At 42.1% G+C, this 22,505-nt stretch overlaps 1 protein-coding gene across 7 annotated transcripts in view; it reads left to right on the top strand.

Moving 5' to 3' along the window:
* Positions 1 to 22,505, top strand: part of TMEM94 (transmembrane protein 94) — a 97,287-nt gene that overhangs the window by 6,922 nt on the left and 67,860 nt on the right. Inside the window, exons 1-3 of one of the 7 annotated variants that reach the window (XM_030534302.1) lie at positions 4,064 to 4,228; positions 9,774 to 9,859; positions 21,549 to 21,678. The exons of 4 other annotated variants lie outside the window; for them this stretch is intronic. In XM_030534302.1, coding sequence (XP_030390162.1) covers positions 21,655 to 21,678 — 24 coding nt within the window. In that variant the 5' untranslated portion in view covers positions 4,064 to 4,228; positions 9,774 to 9,859; positions 21,549 to 21,654. Of the gene's footprint in view, positions 1 to 4,063; positions 4,229 to 9,773; positions 9,860 to 21,548; positions 21,679 to 22,505 lie in introns of those variants that run through there. 2 more of the 7 variants (XM_030534301.1, XM_030534303.1) reach the window with 2 other exon arrangements.

The following is a 22,505-nucleotide window of genomic DNA, read 5'->3' as shown; positions in this document are numbered from 1 at the left end:
GTATTTCAACAGTTTTATAAACTAAGTCATTACCACAGTCTGTTTTTTTTTAATGGATCCATCCAAGTGTAATAAACAAATGTTGGTGCTTGTGAACCAGACAGAGCAGACAATCTGCCAAGATTATGCTCCTCAAATTTAACAGTTACAGATTTCAGGAGTGCTTGTAAAGCAGCTTAAACATCACCTGCAATAAACAGGGATTGTTCTGACTTTTACAGGCCAGAAAACAAAACTCAGCCAGGCCTCTAAATCAGAAAATAAATAAATTAAATAATAATTAAAAATATCATGAGCCTTGCAATGAGCAGAGATCTGCGAAGAATGTAATAAAGGCTGATTCTCTGTCTTACTATGCATGTTTCTATGGTCACAAAGAGAAGAAAGGACATGATTGCTGTAAAAATTAAAACCCTGTGGCCAGTATTGCTATACCTAGGACCCAGAGTGTACAATAAGAGTTAGCCATTGCTGATGTTAGGAAATGAAACAATGAAACAAGAGTTGGCTAGCCCCGAAATGATCTATTTATAACTCTGGAAGAACCTGTAAAAGGGAATTGGGTATAACTAGACTGTGCCATCTCCCTTTCTTTAATACAAAAGGGCCTCTGCTTTTCTCCTTTTACCCAGTTTAATCATCTGTCACTTTCAGTACAGCTCAGAATAGTCAGTTCAATTTCCTTTCATGAGAAAAACAAAGCAGATCCTCTTTTTTAGTAAAGACATAATAAAGCAGAATACACATCTAATATGGAGCATGTAATCTGTATATATACCTTCTATATAAATATACATTAAGTTAAATATAATTGGGAAAAAAACCAACACCCTATAATCAGTGTTGCCCAGATGAAATTAATATTCCAAGTGCTGCCCAGAATCACCTTTAGATGGTATTAGTCAGCTCTCGTATATTTTTTTTAAGTAACCCCTTTCCAATCACTTTTTCATTTAATTTCTCTCATCGTCATACAAACTTCAAAATATTGTCATTTTCTAACATCTAACATAAAACATATAGAAAAAATTAGTCAGAGCAATTAATTATTTTTTAAATGTAAGAATTCCCCTCTACCAGTTTTAAGTTATTTTAAATTATGTTACCTTATTGCTTATACGTGCTACACAATCAAACATTTGATTAAAAACCTCTTCAATGCCTTGCTACAGAGCTCCAGATACAGTAAAAGAGAAAAGGAAAGGACATTTTGCATACAGTACCTGCTTTAAAGTGCTCCCACTCAAATTCTCATTTCTGCACTACCAGCAGCAGCACATCCTGACTGGGGCTGACTGAAAGGCACATGCAGAGAGGTCAAATAGTTCCATTGGAACTGTCGCCTATCGCAAACCATTCAGAAGGCGGAAGCTTACCTCACATTGAGCTGTAACTCTATCAGCACATATGTTATAATCCAAAGAGGAGATAGTATATCCCTACGCCAAAAGCACTAGGAGCATGAATACAATATTTTCAGACTGTGCATATTGGCTTGCATTAATGAAACAATTACCACTAATTCTTATTACATGCACATTTTCCCTACCACAATGGCGCTGCAGGACTGTATGAAGTAAGTCAGTAACAAAAACAAAAGAAAAAGCATTTTGTAAATAGTTTTAGCAGCTAATTTGGAAAGTTATAGTAACTCGCTTAGCCATCCTGTTCTATACCCTATATAATATTGCAGGGTCCAGACCAATCATCCAAACCCACTATTATAAGCCATAAAATTTTAGACCACTTTTCTAGAATATTATAATATTGTTACAAAATCAAGATAAAAATCAGGAAATAATTTTAAAGCTAAGCCACAAATAAATCAGTGTATCCCAATGCAGAACAGGTCTGTGTTCTGTGCGTTTTCAAGTACTCTAAACAATTGGCATGATTTTCTTTTAATCTCAGTTGATAATGATTCTTGATTAGGTATTTTCTATTCAGTTTTCCTTCTCTATCCCAACCCAGGAATAGGTAGAAATGAAGTGTCCTTTCTTTGAATTTCTTTCTTAATTCTTCAGAAATTACAAGAGGGTTTAATTCCTGTGGGTTCCTGCTCTTCAGAGCATCTTTATAATAATAATAGTATTGTATTTTCATAATGCCATTCATCTAAGAATCTCAAAATGCTTTACAAACATTCAGTTCAGTCTCCAAACAGCCCCAAGTGGTAGATATTATTAGACTTATTTATGGGGAAACTGAGGCACAGAGCCGTTAACAGTACAATCCATTAACCCCTCTGAGTGCAGAATTCCTATTGATATCAATAGAAATTCCACATATGGAGTGTTTGTGGGATAAGGTCTATTAGTGATTTGTCCAAGATCACATAGTGAATCAGTCTCTGAGCCAAGATTAGAACCCCAATGCCCTGACTCTGGTCCCCTGCTCAGTATCTACTTTCTACCTGACCTTTATTTAGAAAATATCTACAACTTAAATGTACTTAATTTATTTAAAAAAAATCTAAAGAGGAACTAAAAAGATGCACATGTAGCATTAGGTACTTCTCATGATCTTACATTGTTACAGCTCTTGTCCTCCTATACCCTCTTCACTTCCCTTTGCTTGTCATTCCCTGATGTTATGTATAATCTAGATTGTAAAATATTCAGAAATCTGTCATTTTATTTGCATCTAAAGCACCATGTTAATTTATGGTGCCATGTAAGTGCAGTAAAATCCTCATTGTTTTCCTAACTGCTTGGACTCCACCAAATTAGTTTGAGTAACTAGGGGTTCAGAAAATTTGGAGTTTGTGAGCCTCACTCAACAGCTTTCCAATTTACAGCCAGGTACCTAAACTCAAGTGTGCTGAAGTTAAACTTCTGTGGAACTCTTAAGATCTGCAGGTATTTAACTCCAACACTATAGAAGTTAGGTGTTCTGCAGAACTGAAGCTTGGCCGCTTATAATTTACCATATTCCTGTCTCAAACTCCTTGCTTAATGGCCAACACGTGTGTAGTTCAGAAAGAAGGCTTCAATTATTAAGGTTCAGTAAATCAGGATTCTACTGTAATAAATACTATCAATCACCACATCAACCTGGCTCTGGTATTTGCAGGATTGTCCCAATTTTATTTTCAGACTTGAGAACATACCCATTAGCCTTTAAAAAACATTAAGTGGAATCAAATGAGGGGATAATGGAGGCTGAGAACATTTAAAATGAGAGAGAGAGGGAGAGTGTGTGTTTGTTTTAAAAACAGTCAACCCATCACAAATTCAAAATGATGTGTAAAGCTTTCTGTAGCTAAATAAAATATACTGTCTCTCTCCCTGCCCCTCACTTCCTCCATTTCCTTTTAAAAATCCAAATTCTTTAGGTTTCCATATAGATAGGCTTGATTTCCCTTGTTTTTAGACCTGCAGTGCTTTCTCATTTCTTCTCTGTGCCCTACTCTCTTCCTTTATTCTGTCGCCTCTAAATTCATCTCCCTTTGCAGTCTTCTTCTTAGCAGGGACCTCCCTTGCTCTCTAAACTCAGCAATGAGGATGTTGCAGAGGCACATCTGTAGGTGTCACCCTCCACATGCAACTATTTGATGACCCTGTGCGAATGACCCACAAAGTGGTGCTTGCTACTTTAATTTGCTATGGGTTGACAATATGCTCAGCGCTGTGCAAGGCGCAGGAGGCGCTCCCCGCTATGAGGAACCCGTTTGCGGGGTATTCACTCCCCAGGGCATATTGTCCTGGCTCTGTCACTGTGTTGTGGGCGGCATTATAGTGCCTCCTGCACATTGGCGGCAGCAGCAGTGCTGCCCCTTGCAATGAGCTCAGCAAGTGGCAGTCTTTAGGGCTCGGGGCTCTGCCCTGCAGTTCTCCAGAGCACGCACAAACCCCCTACGCGATACTCAACGAGCTGCTCCCGTTGCAACCCATGGGCAGCAGCCCAAAGCTTTACAAGCACGGGACAGCTTCAGCACAGACCAGCTTGAGGAAAGGGCGGATGCAGATCGTCTTGCTTGATCCACATCACACCTATCACAGTGCGGCACACCGCAGTCTGGGCGGGTTCTGACCAACCAGACGACGGCGTCTTTAGCCGTGCCTGAAGTCGCAAGACTGGTGCCTTGGGAAACAAAAGGTGTGTTTGCCAGTAACAAAAATGGCGGTTCTAGCGCTGTTGGAGTAGGTGGTGTGAGGCCCTGGCGGGGCGCCCTGAGGAACTGCTCAGCGCGCCCGAGGGGGGATAAGGAAGAGTTCAGGGAAGGCTGGTAAGTACCGTGCAGGCAGCGGAATGACCAGCGGAGCAGTGTCTTAGCCAGGGAGCAGCTGCAGAGGAGATTCCCCTTTACTCCCCACTGGCCTCGCTGGGAGCTGGGGCTGCCGGGTTGGGGGAGCTGCTCTCCCCAGGGGGTGGGGGGACTAGGTCCAATTTGGTTGTGTTCATTTCTCTCTACCTTACTGGGCTCCCTGTGACCTAGGGGACTGGAGAAGGGGTGGCCAGGTTGGGAACTGCCTGGGTGTCACATTGTGGGGATTAGCCACAGTTTGCCTGTATTCCTCTCCCCTATCTTTATCCCCCAGCCCCAAGACCTGGAGGTTTTATCTGTAGAACTGTGAGCGTTTCTCCTCACTGAGGTCTTAGAAGGGTGGTTTGCGGGACTGGCAGCGTGCAGCATCACCAGCATATTTCACTCTGTTATTGCAGGTTCCCTACTATTTGGTATTGTTCTTAAATCCCCAGCTTCTGGAGTCATGTGATTACATCAAGTCTTGCTTTAATGCAGTCATTATCAAAGTTTTGCACTAGTGACCCCTTTCACACAGTAAGCCTCCGAGTGTGACCCCCCCCTATAAATTAAAAACACTTCTGTTGTATATTTAACACCATTATAAATGCTGGAGGCAAAGCAGAGTTTGAGGTGGAGGCTGACAGCTCATGACCCCCCCTGTAATAACCTTGTGACCCCCTTAGGGGTTCTGACCCCCACTTTGAGAACCCCTGCTTTAGTTCAGAGTAAATTTTTTGCTGGTATAATTGAAAAATGTTACCCAAGTATACCATAAAGGTTCAAAAACCAGAAAAATGAAAATGAGAGAGAGCCCTCAATATATATTGTTGTTTTTAAATGTCTCTTTTTGTGTGTGTGTCCTTACAAATTATTTTTCAATACTTAGGTTTGGCACTACTGCAATGGTGTTTCATGACACTTGATTACACTAGAGAACTTTACCTTTGCAAGCACCTTCAATACTTGTACCACCTTTTGCATCCACACACAAGAGCTTTCTTCCAATGCTGCACAATTTTTCCAGCACTGTTTCAGCTGCACTTGTTTTGAGCAAAGCTTCTGCAGTTATAGCTCACCTGGGTTCTTCTGCTCTGTTATAACAGACTGAAAACACTGCCATTTCAGCTGCCCTGGTGCAATTAGTTGTCCTAGCACAGGCCTGTAGTGTCTTCACTGAACTCTGCAATCAAAGGTCTGTTCTCTAGGACTTGGAAGAGAAGTGATGTTTCTCTTTTGACAGAGAACTGGATGGGAAGCTGTGCCTGGAACTCTGGGATGGGTATCAATGCAGTGTAACTGCAGGAGTGCAGGAAGTGCTGCAGGGACACAGTGGACCTGAAAGAGGATAGCTGGCATGTGTGGTGCACTTTGGCAATTTGCACTGCTTCATTTACATTATTGCATGTTGCAGTGGTGCAGTTCTCAGCTGTGGACAGAGCTATTAGGGATTGGCTCAAAGTATAGATATACTCCCTTATCCAGCTTGCCCTGGTGTTCCAGTAAATCCTAATGGCGGAAGACGGTCTGCACAGTGTCTCAGTTGCTATTTGCCCCAGTTTAGCTGTCCTACTCTCATGCAGCCATTTCTTGTTTGGCATTATCTTGCAGTTCATTTCCACTGTTTAACTGCATTGAATTTCCATTATTTTAAGGGATTTGATCTTTTTAGTTCTAAGGCTGCATGTTGCGTCCATAATGTTATTGAAATAAACTCCCTGCAGAGGCTTTTTTCCAGCTGAGGAAATTTAATTTCGTATTATTTATTATATAGGTAGCATCAGTGGACCCAACAGCGATCAGAGCACTATGTTGGGCATTGTACAAATATAGAATGAGAGAGCCCCCTGCCCTGAAGAGTGTGTAATCTAAATAGACCAGAGAGGGCTGGAGGGAAGCAATAACATATACAACCGTCAGAGGAGATTTAAAAAACATGTTGTAGGCTTTAAATATCTCATTAAAACTCACTATAAAATGCTTCCTAGCAGGGAGAGCTTATAAATAACTGCTTTATGTTCATCTGCACTAAAATGGGAGCATCTCTCTCTCCAAACAGCAAAGATTTGTCCATGGAAGGGTGGCTGCAGGTTTGAATCATAGAAACTCATTGATTCATCTTTCCAAGGGAGATGCCTGTTCTGCATGGCATTACATTTGCACGTTGCTTTTTGTAAGAGTAGGAAATTGCCCTGGAGCGCTTGTTCAAAATTCTTTCCCTTAGCCCCTATGCCGTTGCACAGGGTGCCGTCTGTGGGATGATTGACACCCTCCATCTCCCATGTGGCTGAATTGCACAGACAGGTATTGTCTATATAGTTTATAAAACACTTTGGGCTCCTTCAAGATGGAAGTTTTTACATTTATTTAAAATAACATACATTATTCCCTAATAGCTGCTGAACTTCCTTGAACTATAGTGCCTGCCAAAGTACAGTAGCCTTCAGCTGACTCACTTGTTGCATAACTGCATTGACTGTGTTCTGATTAGTGATAGCAGCCAAGTATTCATAGTTCGCATACTTATTTTTCTATAAAATGCTTTGTGTTCTGTACATGACAGCTTAACATGTCTTTAGTCCATTTCATATCAAACCACTTTACGAACACACAAGCCTCGCAGCACCCCTTTTAGGCTAGGTATTATTCCCATTTTTACAAATGAGGAAACAGGTTAATTGTCTTGGCATAGGTCACACAGCAGGTTAATGGCAGAGCTGGGATTAGAACCAAGGAGTCCAGACTCTCCTCACTTATCAGAGGGGTAGCCGTGTTAGTCTGGATCTGTAAAAGCAGCAGAGAATCCTGTGGCACCTTATAGACTAATAGACGTTTAGGAGCATGAGCTTTCGTGGGTGAATACTTGCTTCGTCAGATGCATGTAGTGGAAATTTCCAGGGGCAGGTATATATAAGCAAGCAAGCTAGAGATAACGAGGTTCGTTCAGTCAGGGAGGATGAGTCCCTGTTCTAGCAGCTGAAGTGTGAAAACCAAGGGAGGAGAAACTGGTTTTGTAGTTTGCAAGCCATTCACAGTCTCTGTTTAATCCTGATCTGATGGTGTCAAATTTGCAGATGAACTGAAGCTCAGCAGTTTCTCTTTGAAGTCTGGTCTTGAAGTTTTTTTGCTGCAGGATAGCCACCTATGGCCAGGGAGGTTGAAGTATTCTCCTACAGGTTTTTGTATATTGCCATTCCTAATATCTGATTTGTGTCCATTTATCCTTTTCCGTAGAGACTGTCCCGTTTGGCCGATGTACATAGCAGAGGGGCATTGCTGGCATATGACGGCGTTTATTACACTGGTGGATGTGCAGGTGAATGAACCGGTGATGGTGTGGGTAATCTGGTTAGGTCCTGTGATGGTGTCGCTGGTGTAGATATATGGGCAGAGTTGGCATCAAGGTTTGTTGCATGGATTGGCTCCTGAGCTAGAGTTACTATGGTGCGGTGTGCAGTTACTGGTGAGAATATGTTTCAGGTTGGCAGGTTGTCTGTGGGCAAGGACTGGCCTGCCACCCAAGGCCTGTGAAAGTGTGGGATCATTGTCCAGGATGGGTTGTATATCCCTGATGATGCGTTGGAGGGATTTTAGCTGGGGACTGTATGTGATGGCCAGTGGAGTCCTGTTGGTTTCCTTCTTGGGTTTTTCTTGCAGTAGGAGGTTTCTGGGTACACGTCTGGCTCTGTTGATCTGTTTCCTTATTTCCTCGTGCGGGTATTGTAGTTTTGAGAATGCTTGGTGGAGATTTTGTAAGTGTTGGTTTCTGTCTGAGGGGTTAGAGCAGATGCGGTTGTACCTCAGTGCTTGGCTATAGACAATGCACTGAGGACAACTCTCCAATACCAGATTCTACAGGCCACTTCCCTCAGATCCCACTGAGGAATACACTAAGAAACTGCACCATCTACTCAGGACACTCCGTACACTAACACCGGAACAAATCAACATACCCTTAGAGCCCTGACCAGGGATGTTCTATCTGCTATTCTAGTCTATCTGCTCTAACCCCTCAGACAGAGACCAACACTTACAAAATCTCCACCAAGCATTCTCAAAACTACAATACCCGCACGAGGAAATAAGGAAACAGATCAACCTGCTAACCTGAAACATATTCTCACCAGTAACTGCACACCGCACCATAGTAACTCTAGCTCAGGAGCCAATCCATGCAACAAACCTCGATGCCAACTCTGCCCACATATCTACACCAGCGACACCATCACAGGACCTAACCAGATTACCCACACCATCACCAGTTCATTCACCTGCATGTTCACCAGTGTAATATACGCCATCATATGCCAGCAATGCCCCTCTGCTATGTACATCGGCCAAACGGGACAGTCTCTACGGAAAAGGATAAATGGACACAAATCAGATATTAGGAATGGCAATATACAAAAACCTGTAGGAGAACACTTCAACCTCCCTGGTCATACTATTGCAGACCTTAAGGTGGCTATCCTGCAGCAAAAAAACTTCAAGACCAGACTTCAAAGAGAAACTGCTGAGCTTCAGTTCATCTGCAAATTTGACGACACCAGCTCAGGATTAAACAGAGACTGTGAATGGCTTGCGAACTACAAAACCAGTTTCTCCTCCCTTGGTTTTCACACTTCAGCTGCTAGAACAGGGTCTCATCCTCCCTGACTGAACGAACCTTGTTATCTCTAGCTTGCTTGCTTATATATACCTGCCCCTAGAAATTTCCACTACATGCATCTGACGAAGTGGGTATTCACCCACGAAAGCTCATGCTTCTAAACGTCTATTAGTCTATAAGGTGCCACAGGATTCTTTGCTGCTTTTACTCTCCTCACTGTAATCTCTAGACAGCATTGCTGTTTGTTTTTTCTTTCCTGTGTAGTTGTGGTTTTGATCTGGGCTGTATAATGTTCTCTCACAATATCCAGACATGTAAGAAGCACATACCCAGGGATTTGTTAGCACTGGGTGGCAATGATTACTTGTCCAGTAAATGTGGAATCTTGGCTTTTTGTCCAGAATACTCCTGTGTGAATGAGAGAGGATGTCTTTCAAGGTGAGCTAGGGGTAGATGAGTCATGAGAAGGTGTGTCATGCATTACTATCTCCTCTCCACACACTACAATGAGTCAGCCCTGTAACTTTGCCCATCTTTGCCAATTTGTAGTGAGAGAATCTAGACTGTAGATCTCGCATGCAAACTTGTTACAATAATGTCCAAGTGTTTGGATTGACTAGCACCATTCAGTCCTTCGCACAGAAGGGCTGTATTTTGTTTTGAACTTATGAGAAACTTGAGTTTGGTGGTGGTGTTCCTTTGATGTTTGCTTCTGGGGAACTCTTGGAGAACAAAATCCCACAGACATTGCAGTTGTTAAATACCAGCAGGTGGTAACTATTGCAAGGAGAATTGGTCTGTGTCTGTCTGGTTACACACAGTAACAAAATGTAGTTATGCATGCAGTACCCTTGTTTTTAGGGTATATTACTGTGAAATGTTTTAGTCTTATGTTTGCTCTTTTGGGCCTCATCCTAGGAAGCTGCTGAAGGCTCACTGCTACTGTTGAAGCTGATGGGACAAGAGCGCTCTCATCACTTTTCAGAACTGGGCCCTACATTGCTGTAAATATTAGGTTGTTTTTTACTTTGTCTCAGACTGAATGCTAGGACATGCTACTTCCCTATATGGTGGGCTCAGGGGTGTGTATAAGAACCTAGAACAGAGTAGACAAAGGAAACCTCCAAAACTCTAGCCTTTTAATTTTCTTTTCCGAAGGAATGAAAGTAATAGAATTTTTTTCTTCTGAAACATTTTATCATTGTTTTTAATCTTATATTTTATCAAGATGGGAAATAATTGTTTTCAGTATAATATACATTCATCACTACTATCTTCCCTACCTAGTAGGGTTGCTGCATCCCTAGCAATTAGATTGACTTTATTAATCTGCACCTGATATCTTTAGTTTTTATATTTATAAAAGCATGCACCCATCGCTTAAGCCTCTGATTGACTTTGTTGATAAAACTACTGCTAATTTATTATAACCTACTGCCTATTGTTGGCTTATTTAGGTGAGGCCTATGAAGGACCTCATACAGAGGCCATTCAAGTCAATGACAAGACTTCCATGCTCCAGCTGACACATTTTAAATAATATAAACTGTAAGACAACTTTCACCCATCAAGAGCTTACTAGTATTTAATAAAGATTGGCCATCTTTATGTTAAAGTTGTCATTTAAAACGTTTTTTGGAAGGGATGTAAATCCTCCTGTTTCAAGGCATGAGCCAATATGTAAATTACAGGTGTTAGGAAGAATCTCCCTGTATGGGCATGTTAGTCTGTGATTGCTTAGTTCAGACCTATTATACCTTCCTCTGAAGCATCTGGTCATGCCAGGCAGGATACTGGATCAGACTAGATAGACCATGGTCTGATCCATCTGGTAATTCTACTTCACTAACTGGGAAAAAATTAAAATGAAAGATGTATTTTTTTTTCAAATGTGTAGGGCTCCTGCTAAACCTATGTCTTGGAAGTAATCCCATCACTTGTATGTTTAAGGACTGCTTACTTGAGGGAGTTTTTCCAGACCAGACCTCTCTCCCAGATTCACATTCTCTATCCTTGCTGCTTGACTTCTGCCTTAGACACCCTCTCCCCCCCCATCCTTTGGGGGCAATGTTCTGATCTGAGACTATTGTGCTCAACAAGAAAATAAGGGGTCAAATGTGCATTTCTTGTTAGAAAACCTCTGAAAATAGGAAAGAAATGCAAGTAAAATGGAAACAAATAATTTGAGTAGCAAATGTTTCAAAATGTATATTGAAGTTAATTTCAAATTGGGGTCAGATATATACTTACAAATTAGATTGACATAGTCACATTGGTCAGGGCTGTGAAAATGTTCATGCCATGAGCACTGTAGTTAAGTTGACCTAGCCCCTGGTGTAACCACAGCAAGGTTGATGGAAGAATTATTCCAATTAACTACATTGATGGAAAAACCCCATCTGTCAATGTAAGAAGCATCTACACTATAGAACTACTACAGCACAGCTGCGGTGCTGTAGCTGTGCTGCTGTAGCGGAGACATACCTTGGGTTTCAAAATCCACTGCTTTCCTCACTGATTTAAAGGCAGAATGAGTCTCCTCTTCTGTTAGCAAGAAAAGTGAACTTCTGTGGAATAAGCTGAGGGCTTGTCTACATGAGATGTTATTGCACAGAAAGTCAAGGTCTGAATCTACAGCTCACTGGTTTACAGCCTGGTAACATCCTGTGTGGACATTGCTACAGTGCACTAAAATTTCATGTTACATGTCAAAGCATGCTACAGACCTATAGGTATATCCACATAGGTCCTTTCTGTGTGCCATCCTTGCACATTGTAGATTCATACTCTGGTTGCCCCACAGTAACATCCCTTGTAGACAAGTCCGAGATTCATCTACAGCCATGGAACAGTGGAAATGCCAAGGGAATATTTCTTGAGTACTCTTTTGTTGTCAGTTTTTAAGCAACGCTACTTCACGTTTATATGGTAACTTCTTTCAGAGGATCTCCCCAACCTTAGAGATGTTAATGAACTATACCACATAGCTCACCTGTGAAGTAGGTAAGTGTTAGCCTGATCTATAAAGTAGGGACACTGAGGCAGAGATGTTATGGTTTGTCCCAGATCAAACAGTGAATTAGGGGCAGAAATGGAATCTGGGATTCAGACTGCCAGTTCATCTGCTCTAGTTACTGTACACACTTGCTGGGCATTAACAAAATTAACAATACCACTTTTGAGCACTCCATGAAACCCAGCTATCAATAAACAGAGTGTTACAAATTATCTGCTATATGCTAAATGTGGGTGAACAAGAAGCCCCTATGGCATTGCTAATAAAAAAAGAAAAAAAATCAGTGTTAATCCAAGCCGTTCTTTCTAAGGCGCAGCTGTTTTTTCTCTTATGTGTTTCCCCCATATTTCTATTCTAGGTGATGTATTAGAATTCTCTTCTTGTGGGATTCATTTCTGGCAATGAGATGTTCAGACTCTCTCCATCTTCTTTGTAGACGGAATACAGATTGGGAATTCTACTTAAATAAAGTAAAATCATTGGGAATTTAACACTGTAGGGAAAACTCTGTAGCCAGGAATATTTTTTTTCTCCTCCTGGAATATTTGTAAGATGGGATGCTTTTGGAGCACAGTTTTTTTTCCAGGTGCATTGATAGTGTAATTGTCTGATTTTTCTATTCAACTGCTGCTATCGTATATCTTGTATAATGTATCCCAGTGTGGTGTTTCTAATTGTTGGATTATATAACCTACATACATCAAAAAGGTGTTGTGAGGCTTAATCAGTTAATGTGTCTGCAGTATTTGAAGTTCTTGGATGGGAGATGTTTGACAAATGCAGAATATTATTACTAATATATGAAAACTCAGATTTAAGAAATGTACTTTATAAATGCCCACATTTGGGGAGACCATGTTTAATTCTAAAGATGGTTATTTTAATATTCAGATGGATCCCTCCAGAGGCTCAGCTTCTGATGTTCAGGCAGGTGTTTCAAATGCTGCTTAGCTGATAGAAACTTGTTGACCTTCAGGTCAAGCTACGAGTCTCACTTTTTCTCCAGGCTTTTCTGGGTGGAAGGGATCAGTGAGGGTAGTGGGAAAGTTTTTGTTTTGCATTTAGAAGGGTTCAGTTTGTTGGACACTGGGTCTGATTGTTGTTTCATATTGAATGACCATGAGGCCAAAGCAGTGGATGGATGCATTATTATAAATTGAAATCAAGAGAAAATATTCTGAAATAAAAGTATGAATCTCCCTATGTTCCTCTAGGTAATTAATGGCTCAATTCTGCAGACTTGTCACAGAATTGGCCCTACATGGAACATTACCTCATTGCTGCTGACCTAAGTAATATATCGAGAGAACAACTGAACGTTAAAGACAGCAGTTACCCTGGCTATATTATTTGACTGAGCTTGCAAGGCTTTTCACTCAGCCTGATGGCATTTCTCTGCGTGGTGTAATGCAATAACTTTTGAATGCTACATCCTATCAGTTCCAGAATTCCAGGGATTGTTCTAGGCATCAATAGGTAGAACCCTACTGATGTTTTTTGGGGGGAAATCTGAAAACAAGAAGGGCTGAAATAGTGAGGGGCGCAGAGTTTCCGTCATCTGCTTAGCAGAGTCATAGCTTCAAACACCTCTGTAATTGTCTACTGTTCAAAAATCAAGTTGATGGTACCCATTAACAACATCCAGTATAATACCTATATCTCATCTCTGCTCGTCTTCGCAGTGGAGTTTAAAATGTTGGCACCCTGCATGACTTATCTCCCAAACAGAAAAGATAAATAGTAATATTGAGGGGGTAAGGGGAAAGTGGGGGCACACAGAGCCCCTGTTATGGGGGGGGGGTGGGGGCACACAGAGCCCCTGACCTGCTGGGCCCTGGTATCAGGAAGAGGAGAGTGGGGGCATACAGAGGCCCTGGAGGGAAGGTGGGAATGGGAGAACAGAGGCTCTGGCATGGGAGGAAGTAGGGGACCCTGGTATGGGAAGAGGGAATGGGGGTGCATACAGAGACCCTAGAATGTGGGACTCTGGTATGGAGGGGAGGGAGTTATCACTCAAGTGTAGTCCCTTTTGGCCACGTGTATTGATGCAGCAACACTGCCTCAGTTTCCCCCAATGTCATTTGGCCTATTTTGGCTGTGGGCATGACCTTCCCTCCAGCCAGACCACTTTACAGAGTCCAGCCCTTTTCAGGGTCACATAATCCATTACCAGAGTCCAACAGAAGTGTATAAAAAAACCAAGCATCAGCCCAGCTGGACACAGCGGCAGCCACCTAATTGCAGGCATGCGTCTGCTGTCCTGTGTAGGCACACGTTTCTGTGCCTTAGTCAATCCCACAATCTAGGAGCTGGTGTGCTCCTTCCCTTACTCTGGGTTTCAAGCAGACTACAGCTCACCGGGCCCTTGTCTCAACTAAGGCTTCCAGGTCAACCACTGAAGAAGCCTATCTACTTTTCTCCCCTTCCTCCCTTTCTAAATCATGCACCCATGCCTAATAGTCTGTACAAGTGCATCTGGGAAGGAGCTAAATGAATCTCTCACCACAAGTTAACCTCTTCCAGACCTGTCACTGGGGAGGGAGGGGGAGACACAGAGCCCCTGGCATGTGCCAGAGAGGGAATGGTAGGGGGGGACCCTCAAAAAGTATTTAGGCTCCGAACTTCCACTGAAATCAATGGAAGTTATACACCTAAATACTTTTGAGGGTCTGGGCCACAGAACTACTGGCATGTGCTGGAAGGGCTGGGGCAGGAGCTGCAGGGAGTCCCTGAAATAGAAGGGGATGGGAGAATGGCACACAGGGGGCCCGTGGGATAAATGGAGAAATGTAAGGAACTCCTGGTATATGCAGTGAGCTTGGCCTTCAGAAGCTATGAAGTGTGAGCACCTCTAATTCTGTGAAGCTGTATTTACTATTTGTATCATGACAGCCCACTCCCGGTACTATGCAAATTGTTTTTAATGGATACCACATAAATGTTGCAAACAAATTGGGGATTGTTTGATATAGAATATATATTTGAAAAATATGCAGGCAAATTATATTTTAGATGACTCAAGTACTGATCTAGCCAGAGAAGGAAGCCTTTATCTGTGGTTTCAGTTTTCTTCGTCATATAAACATCATAGCTTATCTACCGTTAGCTAGTGACCAAACTCTTTAAAGTATGGTTCTGCTGAGAAAAGATCTGCTTGCTGTGTATATCTGGAGTGGCACAAAAAGGATGCAGGTTCATTGCTCCACTTTTGAAGTGTTTAGGACCTAACCATTTTTGTCACCTTAAGATGGGGGAGAGAAAAATTAAATTGATGATGAGGTTCACTTCAGTTCTGTTCAAACTTTGGGGAAAGTTTGTGTCTAGATCTCCTTTTACGGGATGATTACATAGCTATGGAGATCTTAAGAATTGTTGTTCATTGTTTTGGTAGCCATTTAGATTTATGTAGGTAAAGAGTATCTACTTTTTCCAACCAATCTAGTGTGTGTCTAGCTTCTTCACTGTTGAGAGTCCCCCTCCCTGCACCCTAGCACAATAGATGTTTGCACTGATCTTAGAGTGACACTCCTACACATGCTGAACAATGTGTTTTGAACTTTGACGAGTGGCATGTTTTGCCTTCAAGATCACATTTCAGTTTGCTGCCTGAAACACAATGTCACTGCAGTGCTGAGCAAGGCTGTCACCTGCACAGCTGTCTCCCTTCATGACCTCCTTCTGTTAAAATGGTACTGGAAGGGGGAGCAGAGCAGAGCCACGACTGCTAATGATCTAGGCTACACTGGATCAGCACAGAGAACATTCAGGACGTTTTCTTCACTTTCTGCTTTTGTGGCTTTGGCCTCCAGGTATCTATGTGTGTCCTTGCTAGTCAAGGCCATGAGTCTCCTATTTGGGCTAATAGGAAGAAGAATCATGGAGCTTTCTCAAACCCTTCTCTGAATTGCCATTTTCCTTCATTTTAAAAGTCCATCCTTTCTCCCTTTGTCTTGTGCTGAAGTGATCCCTGAGTTAAGGGCAAGATAGCAAGGCGCTATTTTGCTTTATAGGGGCATACTAAGGTATATGTATCTCCTTCCCATTCCCAGCCCCTGATCTTTTCATTGCACTTGCTAATTGGCCTGACATGGTTGCTTGAGCAATTGGAGAAGATAGCATCATTCCCATACTGTCTCTTTGCCTGTGAGGGTCACAAAACAGAAAACGGGCAGAGTCAGGACTGCTAGCTAATTCTGGTGATGTGCCAGTCAGAAGGTAGAAACAGCAAAAGTAATTAGATGGTTTTTGTCCTATGTACTCTAAACAGTTCATCCCTAGCAAATGAACTGAGTGTGTGTAACCTCAAATGCAGATATTTGCATGAGCGGAAATGCTTATATGTGATATTTGGGTGTGTGGAAGTTCTCCACAAAGGGCCATATTTTTGGAGTTTAAGGTACCCACCCTACACAGCCCACATCATGTGTCATTTGAAAGCTTATTTTATGTACATTTAGATGAGGTATCATGTGGAGCTGTCAGGTGGTGCTGTAAGCCCGTAGGCGAGGTGCAACAATGGTTTCCAAAATGAAAGTGTCATTTTTTTGCACCGTTCCAGAAACACACTGCCACACGACTGTGACTACAGTTTTTACTGTTTAAGGTAATTTCAACAGCTTATTGTGGTGTTTATTGGTCAAAGCTACCAAATTACAATGTACTAAAAGATTTGTATTGGTTTTTTTTTTAGAAATGACTAAGCAAAAAGGCTATATATCAACATTTTGCAATATATTAACATGAAATGTTTTCACATTGCATATTCTTAATTGGCAAGTCTCTCACAAGTGATTATAATAGTTTTCTATATTTTCAGCTGAAATTTGCTGACCAGAGTAGTCTCTCACTGAACGTTGTGCACTAATAGCAGTAGTTTGCTTGCTCACAGTTTATACTGCAGTGGGTAGATATAAATGTACATGAATTCCTAATGTAATGCTGCTCCATTTGTAAGCTTCTGTACATACAGTGTAGCTCTAGTCTTCCTGGTAGAATGTTTTAATTTGTAATTGCCTACACATGCAGTACTAGCTTTTGAAATATTCTAGGACTAGATTTTAATTTAGTGACACTTATGTAAAGGTCGTTAGTGTTAGAGATGACAATACACAGCTTTGTATTATGAATATACAAAAACTGAAGGAAAGAAGTTGTCTAACAAGAAGTAGTGACAATAAAGTCCACAGACAGGTCCTTATCTCTGCACTGAGGAGGGTTGAAGAGCATGTTACAGCTTTACCAGCCATATCATCAACAATATGACACACCTATTTGACCCTGAATCACTATCCAGAGGTGCTTAACAACATTCTCTGGACTGTATGTAACATCAGATGTACAAGAGTCTACTGAAAATAGCAGATGTTGGTGAAGAACAATTGGAGAGATGTGAGAGATTCTCTTAATTCTGATGGGACGCGTAGCTTCTTCAGCCCAGTCAAGAAATTTGACATGATCATTTGCTGACATGGCCAAGAAACCAAATGTATCTGTCAGGGGAAGGGACAATCACAGCAGCTATCAGTCCAGAAATTTGTTTTCTCTAGTGCCCTGTCCATAGCAAGATGGAGAGAGATGTTTCAATGGCAACTGTTCTTAGTCACCCTGCAGGGACTGTGCCTATGTCCCTCTTCATGGTGATGGAACAATGAGATGAATGGACAGAGCTGTATAGGGCATCAACTGGAAGCTCAGATGAAGAATCCACGAGCTAAGACAATGCAAGAAGGAAATCACAGCGTACCATGCTGTGAAATGCCAGGGCTGTCGTACAAAGATGGCTGGAGACAAATTCCACACATTTGATGATGAAGTGCTGCTGAGTCCAAATTAATTTGTAATCAAAGTCTTTGATATGACAGCAGTAACTCTGGAAAATTGCAGAAGGACAGCGCTGGATATGATCTAAGATTGGATGCAAGAAATACCAGTTGAGTGATTGATTTGGGTGGCCTGTGCCTCCATGGAAAAAGTTCTAACCGTAGCACCCAGCTAGCAGTCACTTGTAAAATTTCTCTGTGAATATATGGTTCAAAATGTACCTGAGAGTGAAGTCACAAAGTCACTACCAGTAGAGGTGTTGAAGAAGCCAGGACTTGTACAGTATTGAGAAGTGGACACAAGGATGCTTCCGCAGATTGTATGTGCCAATATGGCTTTTGGGTCTCTTGGTGTCAAAGGAACCATAGTAATTAGGTCACTGAAGGTTTGGTGCTTGCTGTTCACTGCTTTCCAAAATGATAACATGTTGATTGAAATAGGCACCACTACCAGCACAAACAGACAAGTGTCATTTTCATACCTGTGCACACAATTTGTTACACACCTCAGACTTGACTTCTGCAACAATACTTCCTGCTGCACACTAATTAACAGGGTGTAACTCTGTGTCATCCCTATTTGATATTGGGGAGGGGGGGGAAGTCCTCTGTTAATTTCGTCAAAACAAAGGAGCTTACCACTCAGAAATCTTGCCTGATTGGTGGGGGGGAGAGTGGCACAAACTGCAATTTTTGCAAGAAGGAAGTCTGTTAGTACTGCTGTATGACCAGAGTGAGAGAGAGAAGGAGACCCACAGAGAGCTGAATTGCTTGTGCCTCAATCTAGCCAACAAAAAGGACAAGTCGCTGGCCAAACGCTGACCATATGAGGACAGTTTTGAAGAATATGTCAAAAGAGCACCCTGGCAAACCAGATATTGGAACACCATTGCAACAGGGGTGGAAAAATGTGGATGAATTACCACAGGTGCTGAAACCAAGAGTGCTGGGAGTGGGGTGGCAGAGGCTGCCGCATCCCCTGGCTTGACATGGGTTCCATTATATATAGGGTTTACAGTTTGGTTCAATGGCTCTCAGCAACCCCACTATAAAAATTGTTTCAGCACTACTGTGAACTACTTCCCATATTCTCCAAGGGCTGCAGGGCACCTGAGCTTCTAGAAGATCTTATTTGTGCCTGTACCTGTAGGGGTCACTGCACAGTCAACTGTGTTTGTAGTCAACAGACTTCCCTGCATAGAACTATGTATGTGCTAAGGCAATGAAGATTATGATAAGCTACACTCTCTCAGAATGATGAACAAGATGATGATGATGTTGACTAGAAATGTCACCAGTTCTATTACATTTCAGTGATATCTGTACAAATTTATTATTAGATTTGTTTAACCTTTAGATTGTTGTTGTGATGCTTTGAGGTCACAAAGAAATCCAATTTTATGTTTTGAAATAATATAGTCATTAAACGGAAACAAATGGAAATATTTCAAAGGGGTCCTTTTAATGTGGTGTCATTGTTTTATCTCCATTTCTGTGGTAATTGCACCACTTGACAGCTTCACATCATACCTTGTCTTAAAGTAGACATAACATTTTCAAATGATATATGAGGTGCATATTACTCCCGGGGGAGTTCTGCGCCAAAAAATTAAAAATTCTGTGCACAATATTTTAAACTGCTGCAAAATTCTGCCTATTTTTATCAAAATAATGCAATAATGCTGCTTTCAATTATTTTGGTAATTTATTTAAACTACAATACAATGATTGGGAGTGGGGAGCATTGGAGAAAATCATCAGATCCCCTCTATCTAATAGTAATGTAGCTAGTATTGACCCTTTACTTCTAGTTATTAGTCAACAAATATATGCAGCCATATGCTCAGTGTTACGTCATAGGCAACTGAAGAGCAAGTGAGGGCTGGAGACTCAGACTGGCTACTGACCATTTCCAAAAAGGTTAATAGCAAACAGTTCATGGAGCACTTTTTGATAGGAAATTTTTTCAGTCTAAAAATTTAGACCAATTCTAATCACTGAAGCACCATAAGCACTTATAAGGCCAGACTGTCCTTTACAATAAGGCTCCTTTACACCACTCTGGCAATGTAAAGGAGACTTAAAATTTTTACACCTGTATTATACTCCTGGGAGAATTCGCTAAGAACAATGGGAACAATTCACTAAGCAGGCAGGCTGCTACATCCTGCTCTGCCTGAGGGGACAGAGCCTGCCCCACACCTACCTCTTCAGAAACACCCCAAAGCCATGCCCCTCCATGCTGAGCGTGCTGCAATAGCGAGTGAGAGGGACAGTGTGTCTGTCTCTCACACGCAAGACTGCTCACTCCTCCTTTCCCCCAGTGGTGTTTTACGTCTCTACCGGCTGCCCAAACTGACCTGCCTGCACTGCCGGGGGGGACGCATGACTGCTCTTGTGGCTTCCTTTTGCTTCCCTGTCAGAAGTCATTTTTCTGCAGAGAAGCAAAGAAATCTGCAGGGCCCATGAATTCTGCGCATGCGCAGTGATGCAGAATTCCCCCAGGAGGATCGTATATGTAGAGAGGGTACATTAAGTTGATCAAATTGTTGGTGTCTGCCTCTCACCTAAAAATATGTATATGTGCATGGTCGTAGTCACAGGGGGAACATTGCTTTCTAAGGGAGCTGAGTTCCTTTTATGCTCAAATGAATCTAGTTACACTTCTGTCAAAGAGCAGCGCCATGCACAAAGATGGCAGGAAGCTGGGAGACAGCCAGCTGGGTTCAGCAGAATCCATCTGCTGTGAAAAATGGGCTAATTTACAGACTAGGGTAGGGTGGAAAGTCTGGTGACCATATTCAGCCTAGACCCACAACACAGGATTTTGTTTCAGTTTAGTAAATACAGACCTGGAATTGGTCAGTCTGATGAACTGTGTCTCTCCTTTTTATTAAAAACATCTGTCCAAGCTCTGACTGTACATAACTCTTAAAAATACAAGAGTCTTTAACCCTTACCTCCAAATGACTGTGCTGCCCACGGCCTCTTCATCATATAGCCCCTTTTACTATCTCAACTCATTTTAATATTTAAGATGATCCCCTCCTAAATATAATACCCTGCAATGAACTACCCAATTCCTTCAACTAGTCCCCTCCCTGCAAAGTCCAAAATAATAGATGAGTCTTGCTGTGTGCCCTGAAGGTCAACCACTTCAGGCTATGTCAGAGCAAGGGGGAAAGTGCGTTCCAGAGCTGTCTCCTGTTATAGCTCTGTTAATCTCAGTTTTGCTAAAATAAAATTTGCTAGTCTATTCCCTGGTGGTCTGGAGCCATTCTTTAGGCCTTCTGGCTTGTTTAATGATGGGTCAGATTTGAGTTTAGCCCTGTAGCATAGCCTTGTCAAAGAGGATCTGATGTGGCGTTTCAGCAAATGGAAGAGTCATTACTGCAGGCTCCATTAGAGATTAGCTGGACAGAGCCCCGGTTAGATAAAAATAGCAAGACAAATGGCTGCTGGTGACAGCCTGGTCCGATCACACGTCTGCTGGCTGGCATTTCAGCCTGCTGTCTTTGGAACACCTGGTGGAATCTAGCTTCTTGGTAGGGGCAGAGTTTGGCAGTTCTTCTGGATGTGTGCAAGGATATATGTCAAGGCTGCTGCATTAAATTTATTTTGCTCTGCAGGGAATTTAATTCATCTAGTGCCTACAGCTTTTTTGAAAGTTAAACTGATAAAGCCCACTTGGGGTGGGAGACTGCAAACTAGTGGGGCACAATTTAGAACCTCCTTCTACTCCGGGTTTCTCTCACATACACTCCTTTCCTTTCATTTAAAGTCTATCAGCTTCATTGTACACTTGTCTTAAAGAGAGTGTGGCAGAAAATCTGACTCTTGCCCTTTTTGTTTCTGCAGATGGTGTTACAATAACAGTAACCAAGGTTTCATACACACCTAGGAGAGGTTCTCCCCTGGAGGAGTAGTTACATTGTGTTGGGTATGCTTACAGAACCGTGCAGCCATGGACCTGAAGGAGCAGTGTCAGGTAGGTTCCCCAGAAAGGAGATCACATCTTAAGCATATTGGTTCTAAAGTCCTAATTGGTTTGCTTCTTTGTGATTTCGGTCTGCATGTTTCACATTAGTATGTAAGTTATCCACAGTTGTTGCTAAAGCTGGAAGATCTTTCTCCTGCATAGTCAAGGGGACATGTTTGCTTGTCCCTTATAACTAAAGTCCAGCACTGGATAACCCAGAGATACCAGGAGGATATCCAGTTCATACCAGCAGCCTCATATTTTCTGTCCTATGTGGTTGGCATGCAATATGAGTGGGCTAATGATCTTCTGTGGAGTTAGTAGACCTGTTGAGTAGAAGACTATCAAGGAAATTATGTTCTCATCTCTGTCAGCTCATGGGTTGCATTCAGAGTTTAATGGGTGTTTACTCTTGTTTTGGGAGACTACCAGTTTGAGAACCCTGGCAGTGAGATGCAGAGCCGTTTGCTTCTAGGTCATCGCTTTGCCCACAGCTCAGATTTGGCAGGGTCCAAAAGTTACTAACACTGACGGACTGGATGATTGTGTGAAATGAGTTGATTACCTCAGTTTGGTTTGTAGTGGGCAAATGAACATAAGAATGGCCTTACTAGGTCAGACCAATGGTCCATCTAGCCCATGTCCTGTCTTCCAACAGTGGCTGGTGACAGATGCTTCAGAGGGAGTGAACAGAACAGTCCCAGCTTCCAGCAGTCAGAAGTTTAGGGACATCCAGAGCATGGGATTGTGTCCTTGACCATCCTGGCTAACAGCAATTGATGGACCCATCCTCCATGAACTTATCTAATTCTTATTTTGAACCTAGTTGTACTTTT

This window comes from Gopherus evgoodei, chromosome 15, assembly GCF_007399415.2.
Source record: "Gopherus evgoodei ecotype Sinaloan lineage chromosome 15, rGopEvg1_v1.p, whole genome shotgun sequence".
In the NCBI taxonomy this organism is placed as follows: domain Eukaryota; kingdom Metazoa; phylum Chordata; order Testudines; family Testudinidae; genus Gopherus; species Gopherus evgoodei.
The sequence above is the reverse complement of the archived record's forward strand: the minus strand, read 5'-3'. Positions and strand labels throughout refer to the sequence as shown.